The 18,944-nt window shown below is 40.9% G+C and overlaps 1 protein-coding gene across 3 annotated transcripts in view; it reads left to right on the top strand.

The window, feature by feature from the left end:
• Window positions 1-238: 238 nt before the first annotated feature.
• Window positions 239-18,944, top strand: part of LOC135217923 (derlin-2-like) — an 86,806-nt gene continuing 68,100 nt past the window's right edge. The window contains exons 1-5 of one of the 3 annotated variants that reach the window (XM_064254014.1): window positions 239-361; window positions 9,620-9,736; window positions 10,470-10,535; window positions 10,825-10,968; window positions 11,846-11,992. In XM_064254014.1, the coding sequence (XP_064110084.1) occupies window positions 9,644-9,736; window positions 10,470-10,535; window positions 10,825-10,968; window positions 11,846-11,992 (450 nt within the window). In that variant the 5' untranslated portion in view covers window positions 239-361; window positions 9,620-9,643. The other 2 variants (XM_064254013.1, XM_064254015.1) reach the window with 2 other exon arrangements.

Genomic DNA, 18,944 nt, shown 5'->3' with positions numbered 1-18,944 from the left:
TGGTTTGGTCATGTTGTGAGGAGAGAAGATGAACACGTATGTAAGAGGGCTATGAACATGGAGGTGGAGGGCAGAAGAGGGAGGGGAAGGCCAAAGTTCAGCTGGAAAGATAAATTATTGAATGACACGAAGGAAAAGGGTCTAAGAGACCAAGATGTAAAGGGCAGAGGAAGATGGAGAAGGCTGACCAGAAACAGCGACTCCATATAGAAATGGGAAAAGCTGAAGGCAGAGAAGAAAGGGAAATAAAACAATAAGATGAGCCGTTCCATAGGTAAAACTTCAAACGATAGACCTAGAGCCTGAACCGGAGCGTTAACACACGTCATATCAGCCACAGAAGAAGAAGAAGAGTCGGAAGGTTAGTCACTGTTTTGTTAGGTTGATAGGCATGACGGGCCCGAAGATCGCCAGCTGATGTTTCGTCTCCTGTGTATTTGTTCTGTTGGAGAAGGCCGCTAAGCCGTTTTTACGACGTTTGCGTTGTCCATTGTGCTCGAGAAGTGTTACCTCGTAAAGCTTGACCAGTTTGTGAGGTAGGTTACCAGCCTATGTAGAAGCTGTCCTTCGTCAGGGCTTGGCCTGTCCCTGATTTGGTAGGCTTTGCCAGACTCGTTTGTAGCCCATTTGTGAATTCATTTCGTAAATGATTCATTATTTTTCATGTTTAAGACAAATTTGTTACTTATTAATACCCCATACTCCCAGAAAAAGTCCTTTATCTGAATCTGCAGCTTACTTGGTTACCTAGCCTAAGTAGGATACCAACCTAAGGTACCTAGCTACTACCTAGCCTACTACCTAATCTGACAATCAAAATCGGCCATATTTTTGGTTTATTTTTTACGTGATTTGCCCAAATAAATCTGATAATTACTGGGGCTTGTAGGATTCTAATGACTATTCTCTTGTAGATGCTAAGGGGGGTGACTTTGGTTGGCGTGCTAGGCAAAGGTTAGTGTAGGTTTTTGTGTAAGGGAGAATATGATACCTAGGGGAAACAACCGACTGGACTAGCAGATCCAGTTTCCCCCGCGTGTGAAACCACCCTCCGAAAACGTACTATATAACACGTCCTGACACCGGAGATGGGCATCAGTCATGAGTTGGTGGTGAGAGCAGGAGCTTGAGACCTTTACTCTCCTTTCAAAGTAAGTACAGTAAACAACCGACTGGACTGGCCAACTCACTGACTACCACGTTTTTGCCCACCCTCTGTAAAAGTACTTTAACACGTCCTGACACTGGAGATGGTCATCAGTCATGAGTTGTTGGTGGTGATAGCAGGAGCTCAAGACCTCTACTCTCCTTTCGAAGTAAGTATTTATTCCAAAGTTAGAAATTAAGGCCATATTTTAATATTTAAACAGAGGGTAATGAAACGTGTGGCCAACGCAGTGCACACTACCCCCATGACGCTTTAGAAATTTTTACTTACAATTAAAAATGTTTGGAAGATTGACGCCATCTCAATGTTTGTAAAATTGCTTGTGTCGGTAATTCTACAGAATAGTTCTGGACGGAATCCAAGGGACGTAACCGCGGATACAAGATCCACTAGGGATTGGGCCGTCCAATGTATTTCGCTGTGTTTAGTACTGTCCCCCAGGGGATAATTACAGTCGTGCAAATAAATATTACTTAAAATTCTTGTTCAGGAGGTAAAACTGCATAGAAAAACCACAACTGCCATAGTCTAGGCCGCCACGGAATAGTACCCTAGATCTACCCTTGTGTCAATAAACTTCCCATTCTATGTGCTAAATCTGCACACCACCTGTACCCATAGATGCTGGGGCAATTTCTTCACAAAAATTGTAAACAATGACTTCCACCCACAACTTATCCAAGGAAACTACGATTTTTTGGTAGAAGACAAAGAAGTGTGCATTAGATAATTATTCAAATAAATAATTAAACAGCGATGTCCAAGAGTGTGGTAATTATAGGGGCATTTAATTGATGTCCCACACTTTGAAGATACTGGAAAGGATGCTAGATGCTAGACTGAGAGAAGAAGTACAAATAGGTAAAGAGCAGATGGGATTTATGAAGGGAAAGGGAACAACAGATGGTATATTTTGTCTGAGCAACTAATGGAGAAATTCGGGGGGAGCACCTACAGTTTAGTTGGCCACAGGTTTCGTCTGCTAGATAATCGGCGGACAAATACAAACAAGATGGCGGCCGTTTGTTTTGGCGCTGGTTTCGAAAAGATGTGTAGTAATATAAAACCCAAAAACCTATAAAAACGGTAATAGGGGACCCTATTGGGAACCGGGGTTTTTGGGTGGGGGGAGAACACAGGAGAATGGGTAAAAGTTCCTTAAAACGGTAAGGGGGGACCTATTGGGAAACCAGGGTTTTTGGGGAGGGGGAATACACAGACAACGACAGTGAACACTAGGAAAATCACGAAATGCCTGTGTGGATGACCTCCTACTCTACATTCGTTCCGCGTTCCGTCAGGCTAACTAAACTGTCCCCCCTACTCAGCTTAGTTGGCCAAGGTTATCATCTGCTAGTTAATCGGTTCATGAGATGGGTGGCCTAGGTAACTAAACTGTCCCCCTACTCTACATTCGTAGCCCGAACATATGGGCTATTAGCCTAAATGGACCTTCGGGATGAGATGTGCTGACTGGGTAACTAAAGTGGACGTTCTGTTCACAAGATGCGCGTTCTAAGTAACTAAACTGTCCCCCTTCTCAACATTCGTAGACCGAACATATGCGCTGTTAGCCTAAGAGAACGTTCAAGCATGAGATGTGCTACCTGGCCAACTGATCCTAACCAAACGAACCAACCTAACCAAACTTAGGGTGCGTGCCCTTACCTGGCCGGGAGTCAAAGCCCCCAGTATGATATGGTAACAGTGATTGCGACCGAACCAAAGTAACTAACCTAACCACACTTAGGTCGCGCCGTAACCTGGCCGGGGGGCAAAGACCCCCAGGATGGTATGGAAACAGTGATTGCGACCTAACCAAACGAACCACCCTAACCTGTGGCGAGTTCTATAAGCAAGCATTGTAATGCTACCATTTTAGCGATAATTTCATTAACATGCGCCATTACTTGTACATTCGGACATGACTGGTACCGGTAACTTCTTACGGATATGTAAACACGCTTAATATTTGCTAGAATACTACAAGGATTAAAGTCATGTCTGAGTTCATAGTTCGAACACGTGGACTGCTAGCGCACGTGAATGTTCGGATACGGTGAGCAGCCCTGACTTCCGCTTGCCAATAAAAACACTGACCTGCTATATATGACCTACTTGGTTTCAACCTTAACAAATGAACATACCTTACAGGTACATCGATTAACTTACCTTAATATTGGGAGGCGTCAAATCCGTGCTCGGCCCGAGTCCCCCCCGAAATAAAGTCAAGCTTAGAGTTGGAAATCGGAATCATCAGAGTCTTCGGGGAACGCGATTCTTCTTTTCTTTCTGGCTGGGATTGTTCGTTATGGCAAAGAATCACAAGGTCCAGCATAGTAACTGGAATGGCGGCGGCAAATTGCATGTGCACGGGATACGACGTGGAAGCGGACATGATGAATGTTTATATGCTGACACAGAGGAACATACTGGGGTCGAATCATGGTCGGGCAGGGTCGAGTCAGGGAACTACTTACCTTGGCGGAGGGATTAAGGGTCGGGCAGAAGGTGTTGCGCGGCCTGGGCAAGGGTTTCGTCTTGGTATAGGTGGTAGAAATGAATAAAAGAGGCCTATCATAAAATCAAGAATTGGTAGGATTCTTATAAAAACTGATAATAAATAACAGAGCTCCTACAGTTTAGTTGGCCACGGGTTTCATCTGCTAGGTAATCGGCGGACGGATACAAACAAAATGGCAGCCGTTTGTTGTGGCGAAAGTTTTGAAAGGCTTACAGGTCGCGCCATGTTCAGGCAGGGTCGGCTCCGTGAACTACTTACGGTGGCGGAGTGATTATGGGCCAGGCAAAAAGGAATGTTGCACGGCTTGGCCAACTAAACTGTAATCTACCCATTTGGGAGAAGGCAAAGGGACCTACATATGGTATTCATTAACCTTGAAAAGGCTTATGACCGAGTCCCGAGACAAGAGGTATGGAGGAGTCTGAGGGAGAAGATGGTGCCAGAGAAGTACGTGCGATTGATACAAAAGATGTATTTACCAGAGCGAGGAGCAGTGTTGGGGAGACAGAGGGTTTTGAGGTGAGAGTAGGATTACACCAGGGGTCGGCCCTGAGCCCATTTATCTTTAACATAGTGATAGACGTTATAATAGAGGAAGTAAGGGAGACAGTACCAGGGAACATATTGTATTCAGATGATATTGTTCTGTGCGCAGAGAGCAAGGAAGATCTGGAAATGAAATTGGAAAGATGGAGACAAGTACTGGAGGACAGAGGAATGAGAATAAGTAGATTTAAGACAGAATAGCTATATGTTGACCACCACTGAGGGGGATAATAGAGAAAGTATTCAGGTTGGTGGAGAACAAATAAAGAGAGTTGATAAGTTTAAGTATTTGGGATAGTTTGTTAACGCTGGAGGAAGTATGGAAGATGTAAAACATCCGGTACAGGGAGGCTGGAACAACTGGAGAGCGGCCTCTGGAGTTCTTTGTGACAAAAGTGTACCGCTTTGGTTAAAAGGAAAATTTCACAAGACGGTGGTAAGAACAGCAATGCTGTATGGTACAGAAACAGCAAGCATGAGAGAAACAGAGCAGAAGAAGATGGATGTGGCAGAAATGAGAATGCTTAGGTGGATGTCTGGGGTGACAGGAGAGGATAGGATCAGAAATGACTACATGAGGGGGTCGACTAAGGATGGTGGAATTATCAAAGAAAGTGCAGTAGGAGAGGCTGAGATGGTATGGACACCTATTGAGGAGACATGAGGACCATGTTGGGAGTACTATGGGGATGGAGGTTCAAGGAAGAAGAAGAAGAGGGAGACCAAGAAAGAGATGGAAGGACTGTGTGAGAGGAGACCTACATGAGAAGGGAATTGATGAGGCAGAAGCACAGGATAGAAATAGATGGAAACGGCTCATCCGAAACGGCGACTCCCATATAAAAATGGGAACCAGCTGGGAAGAAGAGTATAAAGTCATGAATTGCATAAATTTTTTACATATTCATGAATATTAATTTGAAAATATTTGTTGTTTGTTAAAAAAAAAAGTAACGATTCCTGACTCAAATATCAACAGTTTTGCTGTGAATGGTAACTACGGTGTTCTTCGCGCTTTTCTATTTTGTTTGTCAGTGTTGCCAATTGGTATATGTTTACCCTCCAAACTGGCTATAAGACTTACACAAAGCCAGGGAAATAAGTGAAATTAGCGCATCTGTTTGTAGTATGTATACATATTAGAACAATTTTATCATTATTACATTACTATGACAACTAGAATTCATGGAAACAGTTTGTAAATGCATCGGCATATGTGTGAAGCTCCACTAGATTGGCTACGATGAGTCATTTTGCTGCCTGCTCATATCTGCTTCAGAAATATCTGTAATTTTTCGGGGGTTAATTTGGTTGCAAAAAAGGGATAATAGACATGAATTAAATAAACATTTTGAAGTAACAAAGTAAAGTTAATCTAAATAATGAGTAAAATAAACAATAAGGGAATAAAGCTTTGCACCTCATAAACCGTGGTGTACTCGTGTGCTGCCCACAACTGTGTGGAGTGAGCGCTTAGGAACCAGGAACCGCAACGTAGTTCAAGTGCAATTTGGAGTGAATTAAGACCAAAACATGTATAATTACAATCAAATAAGCACTGGAGTTTCAGTTGTGATGGCAGTAAGGATAAAGATTACAAGGTAAAAATGAATTTCAGTTCAAACCATGACCTCGGGAATAAGAAGTTTCATACTTTCACTAATATAGGCAACAAAAAGTTGTTTTATTGTGCTGATTACAACTGCAATCTTGAGTAAGATCAATAAACATTACATAGTATATATAAATATATGCTAACATTGTTCAAATGAGTGCTAGAAAGGCTGGGAAAGATGGTGGCCCCACTGCGCTTACAAACTGCACCTCACGCGGGTGCCGTCATATTTGATTTTAAAACTGCCTTGAAAACATATTTGTTCATATAGAAAACAAACTTTCGGTCTTAACATTAGGATAAATACTTAGCGCCAGCTGGAAACCGGTAAAGTTTAAAATATTGTGTACGCAAGGGACTATTGGCATCTGTGCTTGGTCACGAGACATGTGGAGCCACCCACATACCCCTCTTTAACTCGTGACCCCGTTAGTTATTTTCTCACCGCCTTTAAGAGAGGACGTGCTTTGCTTCCATCCTTTTAAAGCCGGTTTAGTTTGCCCCCTGTTGTTTTGAATTTGTTGTTTGGAATTCCCGGGCACTATTGTGAACATGAAACCTTCTCATGCTTCAAGATTTCCTGGATATCACAAGAAGCAGATAAACGCCCGGATATTTTCTTTGACGCTTTTGACGTCGGGGTACTCATCGTGTAGTAAGTCGTAGTTGCAGAAACTCTTCAGGTACAGTTAATTCGTTGCCTGTAGTACTTTGGATTTTCACATATATCATATGGCTTGTCTGTGAATCCAAAGCTTGGATGTATCAGGATGTGCTTTGGGAAGTAATTATGACTAATTGTGGTCCTTTCCCTGCGGGGAGTGGTGTGCATCGCCATCTTGTTTTCATTCCAGATACGTGGGCAGAGTTGCTGGATGTGTGTGATCGGCGTTGGGCCTATCAGGAGTACCAACCCTACGAAGACCTCACATACTTATTTTACCTCGTATGGCACTTTCAATCTTTTATATGGTATGCTTAAAGATGTATTGTATTCTTGTTTCACCAATTAAATATCAAGTGCATAAGGCTGATCCACCCGACGACAATGGATCCACTGTGGTGTTTCCCCCTAGTAGCCTAATTTGGCAGATTAGGTAAATGATCGAATGGCCACCTGGCGACCACCTGGACGGTAGTGCAACCACCTTCCCAAAAAATAACTTTATCATTATCTGTCACGCAGCATAGACATCAGTCACGAGCCAGCGCCCATGAAAGCAACACCTCGAGACCTCAACTTTCGTCTCGGAATAAGTGTTTTCTCCCAAGCCACAAATTAAGGACATAAATTCTGATTAAACTAAAGTTAATGAAAGTCTAGCCATGCTCAATGCTAACTTACCTCCATGACATTTTCTAAATTTTAACTTTTAAACACCTTACATATAGAAGATTGACGCCTCTCGATGTTTGTGGAGTCACTTGTGTAAACAAGCTTCCCATTTTATGTGCTAAATCCGCACACCATTTGTACCTATAGACGCTGGTATGCTTTCTTTACAACAATCTTAAACGATGATGCTGGTCAAAGTTGCCACCACGGAAACCTGTTAAAAATACACAGTGTATTATCCCTAGTCTTTACAGAAAGACTTACTGTTTGAATACTAGAGAAGTAAAGTGCTAGATAAAAGAGCTCTGATAAATTGCCTTCATTGCTCCCTCTTGGTCTCTGAAATGCTGCAGAAGAACTCATGTACAAAAGACAAGTCAGCCTTAATTCCCCTCTTTGGAGAAGTAGTTGGTTAGTCAAGAAGTTCATTACCAGCCTGCAAAAGACTTCCAGAGGGGACCCAGTTTTGTTAAAAATTTAAGGCCAGGATAGCCATTGAATGTTGAGTTAATGTTTGGTCTCACTAGCCAAGGCTGGCAGGACTGGACTGTGTAAAGTTTGGGATGAGAATTTCTTAAAAAATTTGTGGAGATTAAATGTTGCCAATCTCCATACAAGTAGTTCTCCAGTTCCTGAGCAAACTAAATCCTTCAGTTGAATTAGACAGTCGTATAGGTCTGCAAGCCCAGTTGAATACCTGAGGGTTAGTGCCCTTTCAAACACAGTTGTTAGACAGAAAACCCCTTGCCATGGCCTGGGCACCATAGCAAAATGTAGGGTCAACAGCTGAAGACCTGAATCTTTATCTATCTTGACCAGGATAGGTGTTAATCAACTGACTATATACAAGCATGGGAAGTTGGAGGAGGATTTTTAACTAGTAGATGGTTCACTCTTATCCATCATTTTCTTAACATTGTTGGTGACAGCCCAAACTCACCACCTTATTTGGCATACTTCTTATTACAGAAGATATGTATAGTGTGTGTGGCACACTGCACAGCAAGTGTGTGTGTGTCTCACAACACACCAGACAATCAACTTAAGTGGAAAAAATAAGTGAATTCAATCTTGGTTATCCATTGGGTTTGAAACACTCATGTATTTATTTATTTATTTGATAACTTCTTATTGAAACTTTGTTGACATTATAAGACACATCTTGCCATTGCCGATTTCACTGTCAGTTTTTGACATATCTGTTATTTCAAGATACAGTCGACCCCCGCTATTTGTGGACTCTCCGATTCGCTGATATTTCTTTGGAACATACATACAGGCATTCTCCAGGTTAAGACGGGGTTTCCGTTCTTGAGACGCGATGTAAGCTGAAAATCATCGTAAGCCGGAACATCTTCAAAAAATCCTAAGAAAACCTTACTTTAAATGCTTTGGGTGCATTAAAAACTATGTAAACTGCATTCTTATAGCATTTTTTATAAAATAACGTTAAGTATTGATTATTTTGCATTTTTGGAGTCATATTTCTTCTGCCAGATCAATGTTGTAAACGTCGTAACCCTGGAAATAATTCCTGATAAATATAATTGAAAAGCGTTGTAACTTCGGAACGTCGTAAGCCAGGGACTGCCTGTACTTTATTCACCAAAAATTTGCCTGATCGCTGTGTTTTTCACTGAGAAATATTCACAGATTACTGTATTTTCATATTATTTTCATGACAATGAATTTTTTGTGATAAAACTATTAAAGTACTTGGGTATAAGCATTTTTTGTGTTGGAGCTATTCAAAATGGTAGTTCTAAGCATTTTTTGAGGGGTTTTGAATGTTCACGGATTCTAGCTATTTGTTTGGGCGTGTAAAAAGATTATGCTTTGTGAACTTGGTGTAAGTTGATCATTCCAATCTTTCTGTTGTAGTGTACAAGTCTGTATTATAGGGATATGTACTTCATATGTCTTAGGCTGAGAGCCCTACTTTTAAGCATGAGATGTCAGACTTTTCAAGCAATGGGTTGAACATTTATATCTATATCAAAAATAATTTTGGATACAGCTGTAGTGCATTTCACAGAAATAGTAATAATTGAGACCTACAGTAAAAGAAAAAGTATAGTTGTATCATTAAGCCAGTTGTTTTTTTATACAGGATTGCTATAATTTACAGTTGGCTTTTGTTTTAACAATGTTGTATTAATAAGTAGACATAACGTATTAGGGTAATTTATTGTATGAATGAGTAGACGCTGCGTATCAAGGTAGTATTAGCTGCTGTCTGTCGTTCATATAAGTACTACTTTTGCCTTCTTCAATCTTTTGCTACATTTAAGGGCTTATGCATAGGTAGCAGTGGGTTGTGTGATGCAGAATATGTATCAGACTTATTCAAGTGCAGTTTGATATATTATAAGTACATGATAATTTTATTTTGTTTAGCCTTGCACGGTAACTATTTATCTTCTCTTTCAGTGAAAACAACTACGATTCACGAAAATGGCACACCTTACATTCCAACAAGAGTACATGCAAATGCCACCTGTGACTCGGGCATATACTACAGCTTGTGTTCTTACAACCATTCTCGTGGTAAGCATTCATTGTAGATCATTTCCTGTTGTAGTGATTTAAGTATTTAAAAGGGATTGTATTCACTTTGGGTATATTCACATTTGTTATTGAAATTAGTACAGTAATAAACATTTTGTTCCAAGTTAGTGCTTTGAAACATGGCAGGTTTAGATGTAAGAAGTTAAGGTTACCAACCAAAGTTTCTTGAATTATCAACTTCAAAGGTATATGACTTACATAATTATTTTTTGGCCTGTAGTTTTTTATTCATGGCATAAAGTCAAGATCATAATTATCTGTGTTTTTAAGAATTAAAATCATTTTTGCGAAGCATTATAATTGATATAAATGCTAATAGAAGATGAGTTGAACCTGGTTTAGATTTTGTTATCTATCATTAAGTCTTATCTACCCATCAGTGATGAGAGTCAGCTTTGCCACAGGGATGCTTTTGCAGTTTGTTGCCATTTTAGGCTAATCTCTTTTTGAATGTCATTGCTTGTTACCCAAATCTTCTTAAAGGGTAAACAGCATAATACTGACTGTGTATGTTGTCCCTAATTCTTATTTATTGTTCTTACTATTGAGTTGTTTTCAGTTATTTGTCCAGTTGATCCTATATCTTTGTCATTTTTTTGTGTGTGAGTTTTTTGGTACAGTGTAAGACTATATGGTAACTGGCATTAGTTTCACAAGATTCTGCTACTGAGAAATGAAATTAAGATGACTGTCTCTCTCTCTCTGATTCCAGCAATTAGATCTTGTGTCTCCATTCCAGCTGTATTTCAACCCAACCTTGATATTCAAACATTATCAGGTAAAGTATATTTGTGCTCACTTTATACAAACATTTTATTTTTACATAAGTAACTTACCAAGTAATTACATAGCTAACAGTTTCTAGCAATGTAATTACTTGGTAATTATATGTGACATTTGATTTTATCATAAAAGTGCCATATTTTTATTCATAATAGATAGAAAGATGGTCTAGTTGAATGCCTGTAGATTTAAAAAATAATTCTTAGTCATTTTCCCAGATGTTTATTTTTCTGCCAGTGTGGTTACTATGTCATATTAAGAGAAATCATCTTTTTTGTCAACAGCTATGGAGACTAGTTACCACATTCCTCTTCTTTGGGACAATAGGTTTTAATTTTCTGTTCAACATGCTCTTCACTTATCGCTATTGCCGTATGTTGGAAGAGGGATCGTTTAGAGGCCGCACTGCTGATTTTGTGCTGATGATGGTAAGCTCTCTTTTTGTAGTATTAACAAGTATGTGCTGTAATTTTTAATATTAATTTTATGAGACTATTATGGTCTCCAGTAACGTCATGCAAATTTCATCCTTTGAGATTCTGAAATGATATCCAGAATTGAAAGTCATGAGAGTTTTTGCCTTTTTCTTATGTAGACTAATTTTCAATATTTGTAATGACATAAAAAGAATTTCTGAATATTTACAAAAAGTTAGGAATTTTTTTTTTCTTTGGTAACTTTTAAAAGATCATTCCCAGAAGATCAAAGAAAAAAGTCTGTAAAGCTCCAAGCTAAAACAGTGTTTTACCACAGGCAATTTTGTATGGTAATAACATATCCAGAATAGCACAGCAAATAACAGTTCTAATACAGTATAAATTATTTTAGTTGACCGCCTTGGCAAGTTAAAAAACAGAGTTCTCACAGATATGGTCAGAAGATTTTGTTTGCATAAGAGAAACAAGATTAGTTTTGATCTAATAAATTGCAACTTAGTAAAACTTTATAGTTTGAAGGATAAAATGTAAAACTTTATTCTTGAAGGACTAAAAATCTTGAAGATTTTTACAAAATCCCAAAAGCAATTTAGGTATGTTAAAGTCTTTAACAAGAGATGCTTTTCTAGTCTGTAGCAATCACTAGACTGTGTTAGAAATGGAACACATTGATATATTAATGTTCTCAGCCACTAGTGGTTCAGATCCTTACATAATGATTTATCATGCTGAACATAGTGTGAATGTATTTGAATGGAATACTGTACAGCCTTTGTTTTGATAGAGCCTACTAAATACCAGAGTAATAGGCTCAGGTACTGCCCACTCAGTTTAAAATTTCATTTAATTTTTTTAAATTCTTTTCCAGGTTTTTGGTGGAACATGTATGTTAGGCTGTGCACTGTTTTGTTCCCTTTTGTTTCTTGGGCAAGCCTTCACCATTATGTTAGTTTACGTGTGGGCAAGACGAAATCCATTTGTCAGGATGAATTTCTTTGGCTTACTGAATTTCCAGGTAGGTGTTGTACTTTATTAAGTATCATAGTACAGTGTTTTGTAAAAACATTATTATAAATCAACAATTCTTTGTAGTAGGCATCTTAAGATCATTAATAATTGAATTAATATATAAGGTACTCCATCTGTTCATATAAGTATTAACATCAGTGCTGGTTAGAGTCACAAATTCTGAATACTCCATATAAGTTTTCACTTCTCCTTAAGGAAGTTTATTTAAAAAAATGGATTTTTGGTGTTGAAGCAAAAACATGCTTCTTCAGCCAAAAGAAAGTTCATACATTTCGACAAACCATACTTTTAACAAGTGCCCCTTCTTGCTGACATTAAGAATTGATTTTTATATAAGAAAAGCCAATATTATATATATAGAAGGTTCATGAAGGCTTCACCTTCTGAGGGATCCAACCCCTTGCGAGAAATACAGATTTGTTTAAAAACTTCTGTAACCCCTTTTTTATTTTCTGATTAGGAAGAGTCTGTTTCTTGGGAAAGAGCATGTCTAAAGAATATAGTGGTATGATTCGCTGACACAATTGTGTACTTTTACTTGAGAGAAACCACAATCACTTACTTTTGATTCCTGAAAAATACAGATACCTTGACATACGAAAGGCTCAACTTAAGAAAAACTTGAGATATGAAAGCAAATACGAAGATTTTTTTGGCTCTACATACGAAAATAGTTCAAGTTACGAAAGGTTGTTGCTGTAAAGTCCCGAGATTCGCCCAGACCGCTGAAAACAATTTTAAAACTCGCGCGCTGCCAACTGAGTAAACTCGCCACCATCCTCCCGCTCTCCCATTGGTTCCTGATGCTAGTCACCCCGTAAGATCCTGCTCTCCTAGTGGTCAGCATCTACCCCTTGTGGTCTATGTATTCTATTCGTAAAAGGATGCTGTAAATTGAAAAACTTATTCATGCAATACATTTAATAAAAAAAAATATTAGGTAAAGATAGAATAAAGAATAGAAATGAATGGTTATTATACTGTTTGTTCATGAAACTTACCTGTCAGATATATATATAGCTGTATTTTCTGAAATCCGACAGAATTTTAAAAACTTCTGACACACGCAGTGGTCGGCCAGGTGGTTAGTACCCATTCCCGCCGCTGGGAGGCGGGTATCAGGAACCATTCCCATTTTCTATTCATAATTTTTCTGTTGCCGGTGCTGAAAACACCTGTTTTCAGTACCTCCGTCTTAGGATTTTGGAAACTTCATTGCCGCTAAGTATCCTAATTGTCTTTTGATTTATTTACTTGGATTTGTGGCTAGGCATACGCTATCTTAGATTGATTTGAATTTGATTCATTTTTGCATAAGATATCTGAATCTAGTTAGGTTAGTTTCAGACGGGGTTGTCTGCAAAGATAGGGTGTGGCTACCGAAAGCTTCGGTAGTTCCGCACTTGGTATGTACGAGGGGTATGGGTCTTGCTTCTTTGTTGAGATTTGTCATGTAAGGAGTGTGACTTTGTCTATTCCTTTAAGAAGAGTCTGATTCCGTAAGAAGCAATTAATCAGTAAACATGCTAATTCGTAAGGAAGAGTATGATAGTACGTACGCAATTAATCAGTAAACATGTCTAATTCCGTAAGGAAGACGTATGATTCGTATGTACGCAATTAATCATTAACAAAAGTCAGGGTAGTGAACCTGCTAACCTTCCTGTAGACTTTATTTTGCCTAACCCTGTAGTATGGCCTACGGGCTATGAATATGTCTACGAGAGGTGCTCGCTCTCCTTCATTGCTGTGAAGAGTGCTACTTCTGTAATTGTTACTCCTAACCCTGTAGTGGTGCCTTCGGGCCCTAAAACAGTGTCTGTAGAGGAATTGCCCTTTCTCTGATACTCTTTCGATTCGTAACTTAGAATCGAAAGTGCTTGCTTTAGAGAGCAAAAGTGAAGTGCAGTGATACCCCTTGTGTAGTGGAGGGTGCGTCAGATCGGCCTCGTTTCGCCTCTAGGCCGGGACCTCTGCTTGACTCCCAGGACCCGGGGAGGGAGCATGTCGAAAGCCTAAGGAGGGTTACAAGGAACCCCCACCGATCTGGCATGCCTTCGGCAGTTTCTCATGAAAATCCCCAGACTGCCAAAGTGCGTGCGCGTGCACGAATCCTGAAGGATTGCTTCTCGTCCTCCGAAGCGTCCTCCCCGTGCAGGGGTTGGAGCTTTCGGAAGGACTCGCGCCCTCTAAATAGAAGCTTTATAGAAGAGGACGCTTCACGTCCTCTCTCTCTCTCTCTCGTTATGCGTTTCAATGAGAAGTTCGAAGGCGAACGTCGCCTGAACTCGTGTCCGTCTTGCCACCGAGAAATACGTAAAAGAAGTCATAGTAGCAGAAAGCTTTTGAGAGCGGACGTCCAAGCTTTTTTACTGTCATAATAAGAAGGCGTTCCCTCTCGACTTGGATGAACGCCAGGCGCGCGCCAGTGGACGCCGAGCGCGCTCCAGTGGACGCTGAGCGTGCACCAGCGCACGCCAGGTGTGTCGCCTGGCTGAACGTTTCTGTTGAACTCTTCAAGCTCTTGTTTCAGATTTGGGCCTAAAGAATTTTTACCTCTACCTTCGGTGATACCTTCTACTTCACCTGCAAAGAATGTGAAGTAGGCAGTGCTTCGGAGGAAGCTTAAAGTGAACAGACAACTTCTTCTTCGAAACCCAGCAAGAAATCGGGTTTCGTGAATTCAAAAGAGGTCTCTGTCAATTATTATTGCTTTTCGCATAGTGGCTGGAGTTAAGGAAAGCTCAAGGGAAGATCTCGTTTGCTCTACCGCAGTCAAGACTTTGTGATAAGGCAGTTACGGGTTATGTAAAAGCTCGACGTCCTACACGTCATGACGCTTGACTACTTTCGGTAGGATTTTGCAAAAGCACTCATCAAGAGGACGCTCTTCAGGAAAGCGCAAGACAGGACTTCCTTTGCCATACTGCCAATAAATTTAAGTTACAAGCTTTTTAGTCCATCTGAAAGGGCTTTTCAGATGATAGATTTTGTTGGTTCCTAAGTTCGGGACTACGCTGCCGAAGTTGAACATCGGGGTCCTACCTGCTGAAAGCCCAGTCTCTTATCAGGATTCTTGCCCCCTTCCTCGATTGATACGGGAATCGGAAAAATGATATGCTCGACTTCCTGGATTACGTTTTGTCAATTCAGTGATTTTCCCCCATTGACAATTTACTATCGTTTTGTCAAGTAAGTGGGTATCCCCTCGATTGACAAAATATCTCTTTGTCCCGCCCGTAAATGGGTTAGTTCTCATTGACAAACATCTTTAACTTTATTTTGCGTAAGCGGATAAGCTCTTATTGACAAGATTCGGAAGAGCTCTCATTCATCATTCGCAGACTCGTACAAGAAATAGACTTGTAGACTACGTCAATGACCGCTTATGTCCAGTAACATAAGAAGCTTGAGCTGTCTGCGTTCGATTTCTCTAAGTTTTGTTCATGAAACTTGCCTGTCAGATATGTATGTAGCTGTATTTCCGAATTCAGCTATATATATGTCCGCCAGGTAAGTATGAACAAACTTTATTGTAATATAATATCTTATTTTGCCTTGCGTTATTTTACTACTGGTTGGTTCGAGTCATATACGCTTGCTGTAGTTACTTCTTCGGATGGCAACCGAGAGCTCTATTGTCTATTATTTTAAGGACATTTAATCGTTACTCCCTGCAGCCTTCCAGGAGTTTCCGATTTATCTTTTACCGTTGTATGGTAGTGTTCTGACGACACAAACACATCTATATTTAGCGTTTCTGTTTCGCTTAAATATACCAGCTTGAGAGTCTCTTTCTGCTCAAAAAATAACGGACCTATTTCTTCGTAGAATAGGGTAGCTGGCAACCCAGACATAAAGTTAAGAGACGACGTTCGTAAGCTGCTGGCTGCTGCTGTGTCCTCCAGTCCAACCGAGCCAGTACCAGCTCATGCGCTGTCATGCGCGGTAGGTTACGTCTCTCTCTCCTGCGGGATTGACTGACTAACCGTATCTCTGTGCTGGCGGTTACGTCTCTCCTGCTGGATTGACTGACTAACTGTATCTCTGTCCTACAATCACGGACTTTAGCCTAAGATTGAGGGGATTTCTTACGTGAATGAATAAATGTTGCATTCGTTTTGCCTTACTATGTTCAACAGAGTTATCTCTTAATCCTTTCGGTGCTCGTGACCGCACTGTATAGAACTACGAGTCTACCGCAACATTGCACTTTTATATGCTCTCCTGCTTAGGCAAAGCGCAGCCTTATTAGGGAAGTAAGCATACTCGGGAGGGGGGAGGGAATGGATGAGCTTGCTGGGGACCATTTCCTTCCTGAAGAAGTTTGTTCCCGAATAGACTGCAATTCAGACCACAGTTTTTGCTACCGGGAAACTGAAATATTATTCAAGATCTAGGAATGATTCTGAACATCTCTCAGTGCGTCTATCACCTGAGGTGATAGAAAGAAGGTGCCGGACATCTGGATAGGGTTTCAGATGTCCTGGATCTTCATCTGAAAGAAGTAAAAGCAATTCGGTCGTCCCTCCAGTCCTCGAAACGAGTTTTTGGAACCAGTGGTCCAGATCAACTCTGATATTCCACAGCTCTCTCATATCTTGGGAAGTATCTTCTCTCGGTCCCTGTTCGAGTTTACGAGAAAGAGCCTATTATAACAACAGGCGTAGAATGTAACGATCCTCTAGAGGTTCGTTACAGGATTGCAAAAGTCCGTACGAATCGTCTTGATCGACGGCAGCAACTATTGACTTCCGAGTGGAATCTTTCTTTAGAAGTATGTTGAGAGTTGTGGAGACTTTAGGGACGCCCTTCATTCTTCTCTTCGATATGTTGAGGATGAAGAGGCTTCTTCTTCTCTGCTCCCTTATTCTCGATCCGGGATCGGTACCATTAAACACCATCCTATGATATTGAACGGGGATGGATGTTTAGTCTCTTTTCCCCTTATTTTTTCAATCGCTTAGGAAATGTAATAAGAGGATTTATGACGTCACAGGGAGCGACAATGACGCTGATCGCCCCATGTTGGCCTTCAGGATCCTGGATTCACAGAGGTCACGTCATTCCTAGTTCACTTTCCAAGGACCTTTTCCGAGAGAGTCGGTCTACTCTAACTCGAAAGGTACCTATAACCTCTCCGCTCTGAGTCTTCCATTTCCGTCTGAAGAATGGGATAAGCTGGCAGTCACAACTATTAAAGAATACGCAAATATGTTGTTTGAGGCCCTTGGGGCTCAGAGATTTGCTTCTGTAAAACAACAAAGCCCTTCACGATCTTTGAGTTCTGTGGAATCTCGAAACTCGCTCACCATCTACTTTTTGTCTCACCTGTTTTCTCGGAGTCAAACACTCGTGCGAGATCAGGCGACATATAGTAGCCCTGAGTTTCTTGTTGACGAAGTCGGTTGCGTTTATACACCCCCGATGATTGTGTAAAAGGAGACCATGTGGAACTGTCAGGACATTCTTCCTTCGGGACTGAATCGCCTTTTTGCTCCTCGCTCCTTTCTCCTGGCACCAGAAGCTCGAGTCAGGAGTTGCTCAGGAGTTGATTCGCTGACGACGTTGGGTTTTGTTGATACACCCCCCAAGGTTTGCTTAGATTGAATGCACAGGCAGTCCAGACAATCATCCTTCAGCGAAGAATAGTGCCTTATGGTCTTCAGGGTACGCCTTGCTGTCCTTGATTCGTCTGACTGCTCAACTGGTCGTCACCTGACTTTAGTACAGACGGACTGACTGTGCATGTCCAGATCGAAGCTTTCAATATGGAACTTAGACGTAGTCTGAAGTTCTTGATGTCAAAGCATTCGAACCTCTTCTACCACGTGTTAACTTCTTGCATGTGATCAGAAAGGCCTTCTTCTACCCCCTAGATCGACAAAGAGGGTTAGTGAGATTTTAAGCCATCATCACAAGTTTTGGCTTTAGAGAACAAGGCGGTGTGCTCTCTAAGCCTTCCGTTGTGGCCTAAGAATGGAAACCCGTTTTGTCCTTGGGCCAGGAGCTTGGAAGCAAGGATGGCAGTAGTGGGCAGGAGCCAGAGAGAGTCCTGTGCCCTGTCGGGTCTCTCAGTTTTATCTACATAAAACTCAAGAAAGTCGAAGTCATTCGGGCAATCTGCAGTGTTCCGAAAAGACCAGACTTGCCCATATCGAAGAACACCCTGGCTTTAGTGTTAAGGAGTTCTTTCAAAAATGCTCCTTCATTGTGTTTGCACACAAAGATTTGAAATCTTTTTATCTGAATGCTCACGAGGTGAGGGCGCGGCCTCGGAAGCATTCCAACAGAGCATGGCACTCAGCAACATCCTGAGTACCATGTTTTAGCGAAGCAACTCTGTGTTCACTTCACACTCCCTGCGAGATGTGAGGATGGCATATGAGATCTGCTGCTCGCTAGGGCCATACGTGTCTGCAGACACAATCTTGGGGGCAAGAAGTACCACTCATCCTATCCTGTAGAAAATGGTTAGGAAGAGCTCTTAATTTAGTTGTTGAGTCGCCGACAACGGCGACTTCTTAACTCTTAAGCCTTAGTTAACACACCTTAACTTTGGCTAGGTTGGTCAGGTGGTGATATAATATTTATTTATATAATAGTTTATTTTACTTCTTAGCCCTCATGGTATGGTCAATATGGTCTGTCACGTCGTGGTCTCGCCCCTGGTTGATCAAGCTTCATCTGGAGTGCACCTCAGCTATATAGGTCTCCCCTTAACCTTGCTTAGGCAACTCTAGTAGCACAAGCAGACTTACGTGGCAGTAACAGGCAGTATGCTAACAGGTGGAACCAAGATGTAAATCATCTGCATGCATTTGTTTCCCAAAATCCTTCTATTCTGTCCTTTCCCACCTCCAAAGGTGGGATTCAGCTATATATATATATCTGACAGGTAAGTTTCATGAACAAAATTATATTGTTATGATACAATA

The sequence above is a fragment of the Macrobrachium nipponense genome, chromosome 9 (genome assembly GCF_015104395.2).
Source record: "Macrobrachium nipponense isolate FS-2020 chromosome 9, ASM1510439v2, whole genome shotgun sequence".
Classification (NCBI taxonomy): domain Eukaryota; kingdom Metazoa; phylum Arthropoda; class Malacostraca; order Decapoda; family Palaemonidae; genus Macrobrachium; species Macrobrachium nipponense.
Note: the sequence above shows the minus strand (reverse complement) of the source record. Positions and strands in the feature narration are given on the sequence as shown.